This window comes from Hemibagrus wyckioides, linkage group LG14 (genome assembly GCF_019097595.1).
Source record: "Hemibagrus wyckioides isolate EC202008001 linkage group LG14, SWU_Hwy_1.0, whole genome shotgun sequence".
In the NCBI taxonomy this organism is placed as follows: Eukaryota; Metazoa; Chordata; class Actinopteri; order Siluriformes; family Bagridae; genus Hemibagrus; species Hemibagrus wyckioides.
The window spans coordinates 22,877,424-22,892,632 of record NC_080723.1 but is presented as its reverse complement, the minus strand read 5'-3'; the positions used below and the strand labels follow the sequence as shown (position 1 = coordinate 22,892,632).

General features: G+C 38.3%; 1 protein-coding gene across 3 annotated transcripts in view; it reads right to left on the bottom strand.

Moving 5' to 3' along the window:
- Window positions 1-15,209, bottom strand: part of trappc9 (trafficking protein particle complex subunit 9) — a 188,520-nt gene that overhangs the window by 114,390 nt on the left and 58,921 nt on the right. For all 3 annotated transcript variants that reach the window (XM_058407954.1, XM_058407955.1, XM_058407956.1), the window contains one exon: window positions 14,661-14,812. In XM_058407954.1, the coding sequence (XP_058263937.1) occupies window positions 14,661-14,812 (152 nt within the window). The remainder of the gene's footprint in view (window positions 1-14,660; window positions 14,813-15,209) is intronic.

Sequence of the window (15,209 nt, the reverse complement as noted above, 5' to 3'; positions counted from 1 at the left end):
AGTGCCACCTAGTGGAGTCGTTTGGCATTATCCACGTTGCTATGTTTTTAGATAACCTGGCCTATCTGGGTGTGATATAGAGCACATGGTGTGATTTGTACAAGACTGGAAGGGTTTAAAGACGGAGCTGCGCTTTATCGTGGAGTTTGGTTTTGTCGGGTTTAGTGTATGTGTTCATTATGATAAAGTCCACTCGGGTTTTCCGCAGCAACTTGACCAGAATTTATTGAGATAAATGTGTTCTAGGGCTTTTATTTATTTATTAAATTTACTTATTTATTATACATATATCTATATACACATATATTATTTATTTATTTGTTTGCTTATTTATTTAAAAATCAATGGGTTAGAAAGGCTAATAAGGTTAGAATGGGCAGGGTAAAAGTGTGATCTCTATCTATCTATCTATCTATCTATCTATCTATCTATCTATCTATCTATCTATTCATTCATTTATCTATCTATTTATTTATTCATGTTTTTATTTATGTACTTTATTTATGCTTATTTATTTATTTATTGAATTTAGTTATTATTTTATATGTATTTTTTAATTAATTAATTTATTTAAATCCGTGGGTTAGAAAGTCAAATAAGGTTAGAATGGGCAGGGTAAAAGTGTGATTTCTTTGATTATTTATTTATTTAATTATTTACTTATTTGTGCATTTTTTGTATATTTATTTATCTAGCTGTATTTATTTATTTATTTAAGTTGGTTATTATTTTATAAATATCTTCTATTTATTTATTTATTTATTTATGTAGAATGGGCAGGGTAAAAGTGTGATTTATTTATTTATGTATTTGTGTATTTATTCATTTACTTATTCATTTATTTGTGTATTTGTGTATCTATCTATCTATCTATCTATCTATCTATCTATCTATCTCTGAATCTTTTTATTTATTTATGCTTTTATTTATGTACTTCTTTATTATGTGTGTATTTATTTATTTGAAAATCATTTTCATACTGTCTGCACTGAAAGTGGACTGAACCTCAGATTTGCTCATCTTTTCTTGCTGTCTTTTTTTTCCTTTATGTTTTTCCCGTGTTTTTACACAGACGTAATTCGGCACATCCTGCATTATCCCTCAGGTGTGAAGAGCGAGGCTGAACTGGAGTGTGAATCCTCCTGACTCGGAGTGTAAGAGTTTAAGTGAGAGAGAGAAGCGAGGTGAGCGTCATTTGGGCTTTTGCTTTTATATTAAAATAATGAAAAATGCATGAGTGTGACACGCGCTCTGCTTTTCACCACGTCGTGTTCGGTGCCCTGCAGTGGTGCAGTTATAATAAGACGAGCGCGGATCAGTCGTGAACCCGGACCGGGAACAATAAAATCCACCACAATCCTCTACACGCTCCCGCTGCCGTCTGACAAAGGCCCAGATGTCTGATGATAAAGGGAAAAAAAAGGTCAAAGCCAGCGCCGGCACAATGGGATTTAATTCAGAATGAGAACTTTCAACAATAAGACTCGGGGAGAGAAAATGAAAAGGCGGAAAAATGGAATTTAAACAAAGCTTAGGGATCTCTGGAAATTTCCAAGAAATCAATTTAACCACTGAGAAATCAATTATTTCACTCGCAGACCGACGCCGACGCCAAACACTACTTCTCACAACAGGCTCCTGAGAGTGAAGGCTACCGTCGTAGATAAAGGCTAATAAAGATCAGACGCTCAGGGCTAGAAGTTTAGCATGGCGTAAACACCACTCACGTTTACTACACTATATTGTCAAACGTTTTGGGACACCCCTCCAGATCACTGAATCCAGGTGTTGTTTTTCAGGGGTTGGGCTCGGCCCCTTAGTTCCAGTGAAAGGAACTCTTAATGCTTCAGCTTCATACCAAGACATTTTGGACAATTTCATGGTCTTTGTGGGAACAGTTTGGGGATGACCCCTTCCTGTTCCAACATGACTGCACACCAGTGACCAAAGCAAGGTCCATAAAGACATGGATGAGTGAGTTTGGTGTGGAGGAACTTGACTGTCCTGCACAGAGTCCTGACCTCAACCCCATAGAACACCTTTGGGATGAATTAGAGTGGAGACTGTGAGCCAGACCTTCTCGTCCACCATCAGTGCCTGACCTCACAAATGCACTTCTAGAGGAACGGTCAAAAATTCCCATAAACACACTCCTAAACCTTGTGGAAAGCCTTCCCAGAAGAGTTGTCGTCACTGAGTCTTTAGAAAGTCTGTATAAATGGGTACGGCTACAAACTATCAAGATAACGTACAAAATCTTGGATAACTCTCTGAATTCAGTTAGCATTCGATGCTAATTGTAATTACTCAGATAAACTGAAACAAAAATGTAGTTAGCAGTTGCTAAGTGCGCTTACTTCTAGCTTTTGTCACTTACTTCCAGCTGATCATTTGTTTAGATTTACATGATTATACGCCTCGTTAGCATGCAGTCGGTCCATGCTAGCTTGTTTTACTATTTGCTAGCGTCTAGTAGCATGGTAGCTGACTATTGTTAGCTCACCTTCGTTTAGCTCCTCTGTGACAGTGACAGCTTGTTTGTGAGTTTATAATCAGCTTATGCTAACTTATGAGTTTATGCTATGCTAATTGCACCAGTTTGTGTTTGCTGACATATGCTAGCTGATTATTAGCTTCTAACATCCATCCTGTAGTGTCTATTTTTAACAGATTATGTTTGATACGTTTTCAGTGTATAATAGTTAGATATGTTTTATATTTCAATAATGACATTATTATTATTCTACACTAGCTGATAATATTACAAATAAAAATATTTTTCCTACATTTTTTAAAAAGAAAAAAATTGTAATTGTTTTGTAAATTACTAACAAAAACTGATATATAAAAATTGATGGGTTACAAAGGCTAACAAGGTTAGAATGGGTGGGGTAAATGTGTGATTTATTTATTTATTTATTTATTTATTTATTTATTTATTTATTTATAGCAAGAAAAATAAAGCTAGAATGTTAAGCTGTCTAAACAAGCCACAGTGGTGTGATAATTATGCAGAAACACGTCCCTGTCCATATAAGGCTGTTTAAATCATAAAGGAGGAAAGAAAAATTAATTAATTAATTAATTAATAAATAAATAAATAAATAAATAAATAAAGAGGGGGAGGTAGAGAGGAGGCTAAAAACAGAAGTCGGTGGACTGAGTAAGGTTTATAAAGAGAGAGGCGAAGAGACGAGCTAAATCCCCGTTTCAGTGCCGCCGCATGACGCGCAGTTGCTAAGAGACGCACAGTCTGCTGCCTCACACATGATGAAGCAACTTTCACTTACGGAAAGTGCCGGAAAATGAAAACCGCTCCGTTTTACTGTCGGCTTCTCCTAATGAGGAGAGAGGGATTTTATTCTATTCTTATTTTATTTTATTCTGAGTTCCTCTGTCTCTCTCTCTCTCTCTCTCTCTCTCTCTCTCTCTCTCTCTCTCTCTCCCTCCCTCTCCCTCTTTCGCTCTCCATCTCTTTCTCACTCCCTCCCTCTGTCTCTCTCTCTCCCTCCCTCCCTCTCTTACTCTCTCTCCGTCTCCCCCCTTCTCACTCACTTTCTCTCTCTCTCCCTCACTTTCTTTCTCTCTCGCTCTCTCTCTCTCACTTTCTATCTCTCTCTCCCTCCCTCTCTCACTTTCTCTCCATCTCCCCCCTCCTCTCTCCCTCTCTTACTCCCCCTCCTCTCTCTCTCTCTCCGTCTCTCCCCTCTCACTAACTTTCTCTCACTCTCTCTCTTCCTCATTTTCTCTCTCTCTTCCTCCTTCTCTCACTCACTTTCTCTCCATCTCTCTCTCTCCCTCACTTTCTATCTCTCTCTCCATCCCTCCCTCTCTCACCCACTTTCTCTCCATCTCTCTCTCTCTCTCTCTCTCTCTCTCTCCAGCTCTCTCTCCAGCTCTGCCTCTCTCCTTTACTCTCTCTCTCTCCCCAGACACACACATATAACATTTATGAGATGTTTATGAGCTCCAGCATTAGAATAAACAGACACTGGGATTACAGGACTGTAAACCAATCTACTTTTTCCTCCAACATGGTGAAGAGACATGGTGTGTGTGTGTGATAAATAACGGGTGGAGGCGTAAACACCAAGTGAGCGTAACTTGATTTAACACACACACTATAACGGATATTGTTCTGAAAGCAATATTTACACATTTACTGTCACGAATAAAAAAAAAAACAGCAACACAGCTGACTGAATCATGCCACTAAATAAATAAATAAATAAATAAATAAAATCTCACATTAACGAGAAATGTCGAAACACACAGCACCACCTAGTCGTTCAAGAAAACGAATCAACACCTTCTGACCAATCAGAACTGAGATGTCAAAAGCAATGTGGCGTTATTTCTCCCTTATAAAAATGCTCATGCAAAAGTTTTGGCACCCCTAATGAAAACTCATTCAAAAATGATTAGCTCTGTTGTTGATTTTAATATTTTTTTTTTTTTTTTTTTAGATATTTCTTGCAAAAACTCGGTTTCACATACCATAAAATAATGTCTAGCAGATTAGCTGAGTTTAAAACAACACGTCTATTAGCATTAGCATGTCTGCTAAGAATAAAAAAAAAATCCTTGCTAATTTAGTTTTTTTTCCTGCCATCTGTAAATGCGACAAATTATACAGAATAGATTAATAAACAGAGGCTTAACAAGGAGACGTGTTGAAATTCACATCTGAGTTTCTCTCTCTCACACACACACACCAAAGTGTGTCTTTAACTGATAGACTGACCACCTGTTAGCATCAAGATACAGCACTGACACTTTACTCTGTGTTTCTGAAAAACACCATCGGGAACCTGGAGGTGAAAAACATCTCACAGACACACACACACAGGCACACTCACACACACACGCACACTCACACACACTTGATTGATACTCTGTGACAGAACACTAACAGATGCTGAGGATTAATTCTCTACGACGCTTCGTGTGAAAGCAATAAAATAAACAAACACAAAAGTCAGAATCACAGAGTCATCTAAACGTGTGGGCTGAATATTCATCTTTCAATATGTTCACCAATCAGATGATACATCAGAGAGAGAGAGAGAGAGAGAAAGAGAGAGGGAGAGAGAGCAAGAGAAAGAGTGGAAGAAAGAGAGACAGCAAGAGACAGAGAGAGACAGCAAAAGAGGAAAAAGTAAAAGAGCAGTATTAATATAATAATAATAATAATAATAATAATAATAATAATAATAATAATAATATTTAATCCCAGTGCAGTCTAAAGCTGAAGATAAATTCACACTTTAAGGAATTATTTTAGAATTTTATCTTTAACATTGGAAATTGTTTTTTCTTCTTTCTTGCACTACAGAAATCTCATTAAACAAAAAATAAATAAATTCTGTATTATTTACAGCGTAATATCCTCCTGATTTATTTGTCCATGTTCATGGGTAAAATGTTTATATTTGTTTCAATAAAAGTAAATCAAATTAATTCAAAAGATTTAGAGACAGAATTAGTAGAATTTTAGTGTGTGTGTGTAGCTCTTTCTGCCTTCCAGGAGGTTTCTCTGAGACGTTTGAAGGAACACTGATGTGTGTGTGTGTGTGTGTGTGTGTGTGTCAGCTCCATCTGTTCTCTCTCTATATTCCATTGGCTTTAAACCAAATCCTTCAACAACCTTAAAAACATAAAACTCATTTTCCCGAACCCTGAACCCCAACCCCGATGCAGTGGAAACAGGAAGTCTGAGAGAACCTTCTAGATCTCCAGATGACCAGAGGGTTCTCCTAAGAGTCATGGACAAAACAGTAGACCATGTGTTTGTCTGCATTGATGAGCGACTCTTACTTCCCGGGAACACAAGAGGAAACCTGTGATTAAAACCCAGTCTGATGTTCCACCACATCCACACACACACACTGCAGCAGGAACAGAGAAGTTGAGCCTGAGACACAGAGGTGTGAGCGGTCATGGTCAAGCTGACAGCGTGGAGCTCGTCATGAATGAATGAATGAATGAATGAATGAATGAATGAATGAATGAAAGAAAGAAAGAAAGAAAGAATTTTCATGGCCATGGCCAAGTGAGGATATTGTCAGTCCTGGAAGCAGGTTAATGTTAATATAATACCCGCAGTGTAACAGAAGTCACATCACTGAATAGAAAAAAGTTGTTGTCTTTTTGCCGAGCACAAAAAAACGAATGTAAATCTGATCTAAACACTGGACGATGTTAAACACTCCCTTCTCTGAGAATCCTGCACAGATGCTAAAGAACAGCTGAACTACGCTAGGTGACGGATTAGCCGATCCTAGCCGAAGTCGAAGCCACTGGTTTGGATGGGTTTCCCTTCAGCTTTATGAAGGTTGATGAATCATATTTCACAGGCTGATTAAGAAGCTGTAGCTGATTACGGACGCCGGCTAAATCTCACCTGGTGAGGGATTTGCGTTTGCCGTCTATCTGCCACTCTGTTTTCGTTCCAGGCTTCAGCAGCCACAAAGCCAAATGAAGCGTGTAGCAACAGCAATCTCGGCTAATTAGCAGTCACGCTAGGGGGTGAAGAGGCGTTCAAAGCCCTCTCCAGCCCAGACACACGGCTTTCATCTCCAAGGCCACTTCAGGTGAACGTTACATAAGAGGGCCATGGGTTCACAAATGGTCAATAAATAAATAAATAAACAAACAAACAAACAGAGGAACTGACCCAGAGTGGGTATTTAGGCACGGAACCAGTGGGGCATAAGCTAAGGGCTAATATTAGTTCATATTTGTTTAATTTTTATTTATTAAAACTATATTCAGAGTTCCAAAGTTTACATGAATATTCAGATTTCTGATGAGTTTTTTAAATTATTATTAAAATAAATATATATTATAAATATATATAGTCAAGAAAGAGGAGGGAGGGAGGGAGGGAGGGAAGGAGGGAGGGAGGAAGGAAGGAAGGAAGGAAGGAAGGAAGGAGAAAAGAAAGGCTACTCCTGAAATCAGAGAATTTCCAAACTGAAAAATTGTAAACAAAGAACAGAAGCTTCAGAGATGGAGTTTTCCAACAGAAATAAAAAAAAAAATGCATACTGATTTTTTAATATAAAAAACAAAAATCATACTGTAAAGAAGAAAAGAAAAGAACAAAAAATAAAATGAATACTCGTAAGAAGAAAAAAAAAATAATAAAAATGATGTATAATGAGATGACGTTGAGCAGTGAAATGGGTCCAGTCTATTGCCTGGAACACACTGCTGCATTAAAACTGTACTCTGTAAAAGCTCAGGAATCAGATCATTAATCAGTGGCTCAACAATATCACTTCCACACTCAATATTCAGCAGCACTTGATCCAGAGCAGACTGATATTAACTGTGGAATCAATTTACTGCCACAACTATGTTGGCCAAGAAATTCAAAACACAACAACAACAAACAAAACCGAAAACACAATAACAAATCCGAAAACAAACAAAACAATCCGAAAACAAACAAAACAAATCCGAAAACACAATAACAAATCAGAAAACAAACAAAACAAATCAGAAAACAAACAAAACAAATCCGAAAACACAACTGGCATTAGTCACCATGTCGGACACCGAGCTATTTCTATTCACCTATACAGTGTGATAAGGGATGAAGGTAGCTGTCCATGGTGCTGAATCAATCACCCATGTTCTCCACTCTACCACATCACTGTTCAGTTCGAGACAGAAATGTATCTGGGATGAACTGATAACTGGTGAACTTATAACGGCCAAGAAGTGCAATACACAAGGACGATTCCGACAAAGCAGAAAAGTTAGGCATAGTGTGCGAATGGAATTCTTCCCTCTGATTGGTCACTCCGGATATACAGGAAGTCCAGCAGTAGCTGCAGCAGTAGAAAGTGGATTGGTGTGTGTATGAACACAGCTCTGCTCTTATAGCGCTCCTTACATCCTTTAATCTGGAATAGTTTGGTCTTCCACACATACCTGGTGTGTGTTTAGAGATCACAAACTAATCTTTACTCCATGATACACTGTCAGTATATCCAACATCACACCATATGAACGTCCTTCATCACAGCAGAGCTGAATGAACTCCATTTTCTTATAAAGATAAATATTTATGTTTATGTTCTTTAAAAGATTTAAAGTTGCACTATTGAACAAAACAGTTTAAAGTGAAGGCAGAACTCCACACATGTACAAGAAATAAAGTTAGATACACATTTCCTACTTCCTTTATATCCTGAGTGACAGATGTCTCATCCAATCAGAGATAAGAATTCCATTCACACACTATACCTACCTTTTCTCCGAATTCTCCTTGTGTTTCTGGATTGTGTTTTGTATTTCTCGGGCCAGTGTACACAAGTTATGAAATCGCAAAATGTGCAACGGACACAATCTATTACCTCGATGTGGTCTCTTGTAGAGAAAATGTGTGTACACTATGAAGGATAAACTGACCCTGAACCTCTGCTACAGAGCGTGAATACACGCAAGAAAGAAAGAAAAAGAAAGAGTAAGGAAATAATGTTATAATGAAGAGCTGAGTGTTTAATGACTTGAACAACAGGAAGAAAGAAGTTTTATATAGACCGAACATCAGAACACACAGAGATGCAACAAAAACAAAAAAATCCGACTGCGATTCAGCAAACCAGAGCACACAAAAATAAACCAATTCACAGAGAGACGCATCCTTCATCAACGTCACATTGCTGTGGTTTAGTAAATGACAGAGTCGTGCCTGTAGAGAGTGAGACGGCTGGGTGGGGTGGAAACGGACATCGGTCAGCACCATGGAGAGGGAAAGACCGAGATAACAACTGACCACAACATGGACGCCGTCACATTACAGACTCATTACTGTGCAGGAGGGTGAGACAGACGGACAGATGCAGATAGACAAACAGGAAGAGGTAAAAGAGGGGCAGAAAGACAAAGAGATGGACAGACAGGCACAGCAACACAGACAGACAGGGAGAAGGATAGACAGACAAAGGACTGACAGACAGATGAAGAAAAGGACAAAAAAAAAAGAAATCGGACAGACAGACAGAGATACAGACATCTGGACATAAAGACAGTCAGAAGAATAAACACGGACAGAAGGGCAGACAGGCTGAAAAGCAAACAAACAGACAGACACAGATAGAGAGACAGGCAGATGGGCTGTAGGACAAATGGATAGACAGACAAACATATAGGCAAATGGACAGGAAGAAGGATAGACAGACTGACAGAAAATCAAACAAATGGACAGACAGATCAACAGGTGGACAGACACAGAGAGAGAGAGACAGGCAGACAGAAGAGCAAGCAGATGTGCTGTATGAAAAACGGATGGATGGACCGATAGGGTGAGAGAAAGACAGACAGGCAGACAGACAGACAGACAGACAGACAACCAAACAAATGGACAGACAAATCAACAGCTGGACAGACAAAGAGAGAGAGAGAGACAAGCAGACAGACAGATAAATGTACAGGCAGAAGGATAGGCAGACTGACCGACAGAGAGAAAGCCAAACAAATGGACAGACAGTTCAACACGTGGACAAACAGACAAAGAGAGAGAGAGACAAGCAGGCAGACAGATAAATGTACAGGCAGAAGGATAGGCAGACTGACTGACAGAAAGCAAGCCAAACAAATGGACAGACAGATCAACAGGTGGACAAACAGACAGAGAGAGAGAGAGAGAGACAGGCAGGCAGGCAGGCAGGCAGATAGACAAAAACAGGTGGACAGACAGACACAGAAAGACTAACACATGGAGAGACAGACAGACGGGCAGAAAAACCTTCACCTCATCCACACTGTAGTGATTCAGTATGAACCGGTTATACAACCCTGACTCCTTAACCATGAATTCACACTTTCAAGTCACACTTCACTAGTTTCTCATCTCTCCCAAACCTTGTGGGCGTGGCCTTGACCTCATGGATGTGCCTTGTCTGACCTTGTGGGCATGGCCTGTCTAACCATGTCTAGACCTTGTGGGCATGGCCGGTCTGGCCTTGTCTTGACCTCATGGGTGTGGCCTGTGTGGGATCTTGTCTTGATCTGGTGGGCGTGGCCTGTCTGACAGTGTTAAACTGCTGATATGAGACGGCAGCACACTACTGTAACATCGACACACATCAGCACCTTACATTTGTTTAAAAGCCGCTGAAAAATTCCCCAGAGCAGATCCGCTTCCAGAGCTGACAAAGATGACACCAAATTCGACTCGGAGTAAAAAGCACATGAAATTTTTCACAGGAGTGCAGAAGAAAGAGCATCAGTGTTCATAAATAAGGAACAGCCTGAGTGGTGCACACAGATCTTCCACCTCCTGCTGCTTTCAGTCCTTCTTCTATATAAAATAGTCCCTAATGTGTGTGTGTGTGTATATATGTGTGTGTGTGTATGTGTATGTGTGTGTGTGTGTGTGTGTGTATGTGTGTGTGTTTGTGCTTTCTCACTTATAAATATCAGCATTTCACAACATCCTATCCCGTCACAGCACGTCCTGCTGAGCGCTAAGTGTTCTCCTGACCATGGAGACCGGAGCAGTCACACTGCCGCTCCAACGTCCAGCACACGGCGAGAAAAAGAAAGCAGAGTAACAGCAGCGAGTGCAGCACGGGTCACTGATCATCTCCCAGGGGAGCAGAGCTGAGGCCAGTACACAGACGCTGAGCTGCTTCACCGTACCGCTCTCATCTGACACACTGAGAATAATCAGGAGACGCTGGAGCATTAGAACGAGCCTGCGGTGAGCGCATGGTGAGCCATGTTACGCCAACTGACCGTGTACATAAACACCATTAATGGACCAGCACAGCAGGGAAAGTGTGCACTTAGACATTTCACCAAAGTGCACACTTCTGAGTGAAGAGTGCAATTAAACAGAACACAGCAATCAGACGTGGTGAAGGAGAGACTCGAGTTTCATCTCAGCTACAGGGACTGTGTGTGTGTGCGAGAGATGGATGGATAGATGGATGGATGGATGGATGGATGTGTGAATGGATGGATGGGTGGATGGATGGACGGATGAATGGTGGACGGGTGGATGGACAGAGACACAAAAAGTTAAAATGGGCAGACAGAGAAACAAACAAAGGGCCAGACAGAGACATGGACAGTGAGACAATTAAACAGACAGACATGAAAATGGATGGGCAGATAAAAAGACATATGGACAGCAGGTACAGCATGAGAGACAGACAGATAAGAAAGACAGAGAGACAGATGAACAGAGACATCCACAGAGAGGACTACATAGAGGTCTACACCTTCCCCGAAGCAGATTCACTTCTTGTGATGCACAATAACACCTGTGTGTACTTCTTTCTTTCTTTCTCTCGTGCTCGCTCTCTCTCTCTATCTCTATCTCTGAGTCTTGTTCTTCTTACACATGAAAATGTCACACACACACACACACACCTGTGTTGAGCTGTAACAATACAGGTGATATCGGAGTGTGTGTGTGTGTGTGACATTTTCATGTGTGAGAAGAACAAGACTCAGAGATATTTTCTCCCTCCATCTTACTGTTTCTTTTTCATTAGCAGTGCCAACAGGTCAGGGAAGAAATGTGACATGACATTTATAGTCCAACTCTACTGTGTGTGTGTGTGTGTGTGTGTGTATACACACTTTACAAACAGAATACAGTGTCCAGTAGTTTCTCAAAGATTCTTTAATCCAGTAGCTATAAAAATATGACTAAAATAAAAAAAAGGAAAAAAAAGAAAAAAAATGTATAAACAGACCTGCTAACCGCGAGCCAATCAGTACATGAATATTGAATGATTGACAGCTCTGTACATGTTTTGAGCTTTCTGATATTAAGTGACCCCCTGGAAGCCACACCCCCTTCCTGGTCTTTTAGTGATGATGAGCGTCAGCTCGGCCATCAGTTTGACCGTTTTAAAAGTGAATAGATACCGTGTTCTGTTCTTTACTGTGTGCGCTCAGAGAGCGGGACTACACACTACTCAGGAGGCGGGACTATGCACTGCACAGGGGTGGGGACTACATGCCAGAGTACACACTGCTCAGGGGGCGGGACTACACACTGCTTTTTTTTTTTGCGTGTGTGCATTCATTTTTGTTTAGTTTGTTATTTCATGATGCTGCTTCATGTTACTCTGCACTACTTTATATTACTTCACTTTATGCAGGAGTTAGTTCAGTTAGTCCTGTAATCTGATTAAAGAAGCAGTGGTACAGAATTGGAACATTTCACTGACTTTACTCCACTGTATGTTACCTTACTTCACCTCCATACTCCACTTTCCCTTACTTTACTCTACTATTTTACTTTACTTGAATATAAAGTAACATGACTTTATATTACTTTACGTTACTTTACTTCACAATACGTTACATTATTTCACTTAAAATTACTTTTAAATTACTTTACTTCACTTTACGGTACTTTATATTACTTTATGTTACTTTATACTACTTCACTTTACATTACTTTTAAATTACTTTACATTACTTAACGTTACTTTACTTCACATTACATTACTTCACTTTACGGTATTTATATTACTTTACGTTACTTTAGACTACTTCACTTTACGTTACTTTACATTAATTTATATTAATTTACATTACTTCACTTTACGTTACTTTTTATTACTTTGTTACTTTTTATTACTTTACATTACTTTGTATTACTACACTTTATATTACTTCAATTTGCGTTATTTTACGTTACTTTATACTACTTCACTTTGTTACTTTACTTCACTTATTATTACATTACATTACGTTACTTTACGTTACTTCACTTATTACATTACTTTACATTACTTTACATTACTTCACTTATTATTACATTACTTTACGTTACTTTACATTACTTCACTTATTACATTACATTACTTCACTTATTACATTACTTTACATTACTTTACATTACTTCACTTATTATTATGTTACTTTAGATTACTTCACTTATTACATTACTTTACGTTACTTTATATTACTTCACTTATTATTATGTTACTTTACATTACTTCACTTATTATTACATTACTTTACGTTACTTTACATTACTTCACTTATTATTATGTTACTTTACATTACTTCACTTATTATTACATTACTTTACGTTACTTTACATTACTTCACTTATTATGTTACTTTACATTACTTCACTTATTATTACATTACTTTACGTTACTTTACATTACTTCACTTATTATTACGTTACTTTACATTACTTCACTTATTATTACATTACTTTACGTTACTTTACATTACTTCACTTATTATTACATTACTTTACGTTACTTTACATTACTTCACTTATTATTATGTTACTTTACATTACTTCACTTATTATTACATTACTTTACGTTACTTTACATTACTTCACTTATTATTATGTTACTTTACATTACTTCACTTATTATTACATTACTTTACGTTACTTTAGATTACTTCACTTATTATTATGTTACTTTACGTTACTTTACATTACTTCACTTATTATTATGTTACTTTACATTACTTCACTTATTATTACATTACTTTACGTTACTTTAGATTACTTCACTTATTATTACGTTACTTTACATTACTTCACTTATTACATTACTTTACGTTACTTTAGATTACTTCACTTATTATGTTACTTTACATTACTTCACTTATTATTACATTACTTTACGTTACTTTAGATTACTTCACTTATTATTATTATGTTACTTTACGTTACTTTACATTACTTCACTTATTATTATGTTACTTTACATTACTTCACTTATTATTACATTACTTTACGTTACTTTAGATTACTTCACTTTATGTTTCCTTTCGTTATGTTCCTTTACTTCACTTTCCGTCACGTTACAGTCAGCAGGTGATAAAAGCCTGAGGCAGGTGATGACATGGCCTGTTGATTTCTAGGTTCACACTGTAGTGATTTTCCCAGTTTGATGATTGATGAGTTTATTTTGAGAACAGTTTCTGGAAGACTGTGTGAAGAGATCCTCACGTCTGAATGTGTCTGATTTAAGAGATGCAATAATGTTTATTAGCGATGTGATGGAACGTCAGAGAGAGTTAGTTCTGAGCGTCCACGGGAGCACCTGCCTGCTCTTTATTTTACTGCAGGTTGCCATGGTTACTGTGTTAGGGCCAGGATAGTGAGGTCCGGTCGCACAAAGAACGCAGCTAGCTCCATACAAATCACAGATTTAACACCAAATCAGAACTCTTTATTCCTGCTGCTAATGACACAATTACTCTGCTCCTTTATTTCTTCTTCCAAATGAGAAATAAAACAATTTTTATCATTCCAAAGACACTTTCCTCATCTCCACACTCTGTAGACTGATTTATTAGAAGAAGCACGATTCATTAACCAGTCTAACACACACACATACATACACACACACACACACACACACACACACACACACACAGTAGTGACCCCAGTCAAAGGGCTCAGTCACCTCAGTTCTACTTAGTCTGGTTTCCAAGGCAACTTCAAAGACCAAGGTGCTGTGTGTGTGTGTGTGTGTGTGTATATATGTGTGTGTGTGTGTGTGTGTGTGTGTGTGTGTGTGTGTGTGTGTGTATATGTGTGTACCTTGTGAGATGTCTGGATCTAACAGCTTTAATAAGAATTATTCAGTCTGAGATTACAAACACACAGGAGCACTGATTGTGTGTGTGTGTGTGTGTGTGTGTACCTTTAGTAGTGAGTGTTCTAGAGGACAGCTCCAGTGTGTTTAAACTCTCAGAGCCGATGTTCTCCAACGTGATGGTGAGCTGCTGAGTTTCTCCATTAAACAGCTGCAGAGACACACTGCTGGACAAATCCTCAGCTCCCACACGTGCAGCCCTACACACACACACACACACACACACACACACACACAGAGCAGATGGTTAACATTAACCTCAGATTAACACACACTCCTTTCTTGTACCAGTTATACCGCCCAGGTGTAGGTGTGTGTGTGTGTGTACAATTGTATCTTCTGATAAAGATTTTTTAAAGCAGAAAAGAATTAAAAGGAAAAAGATCCTGAGTTTGAATAACGATATTTAAAAACAGACTGCAACGTGTAGGCATTTTTGGGATGTAGAAAAATTTTTTTTTTAATTCTAAATAAATTACTTAAAATTTTTTTTTTTTCAAAATCAGTGATAAATCTTGCAAGGAGAAAACAAACAGGAAAAAGTCTCTAAAATGAGCAAATAAATAAATAAATAAAAATACACAAATTATTTCTGAG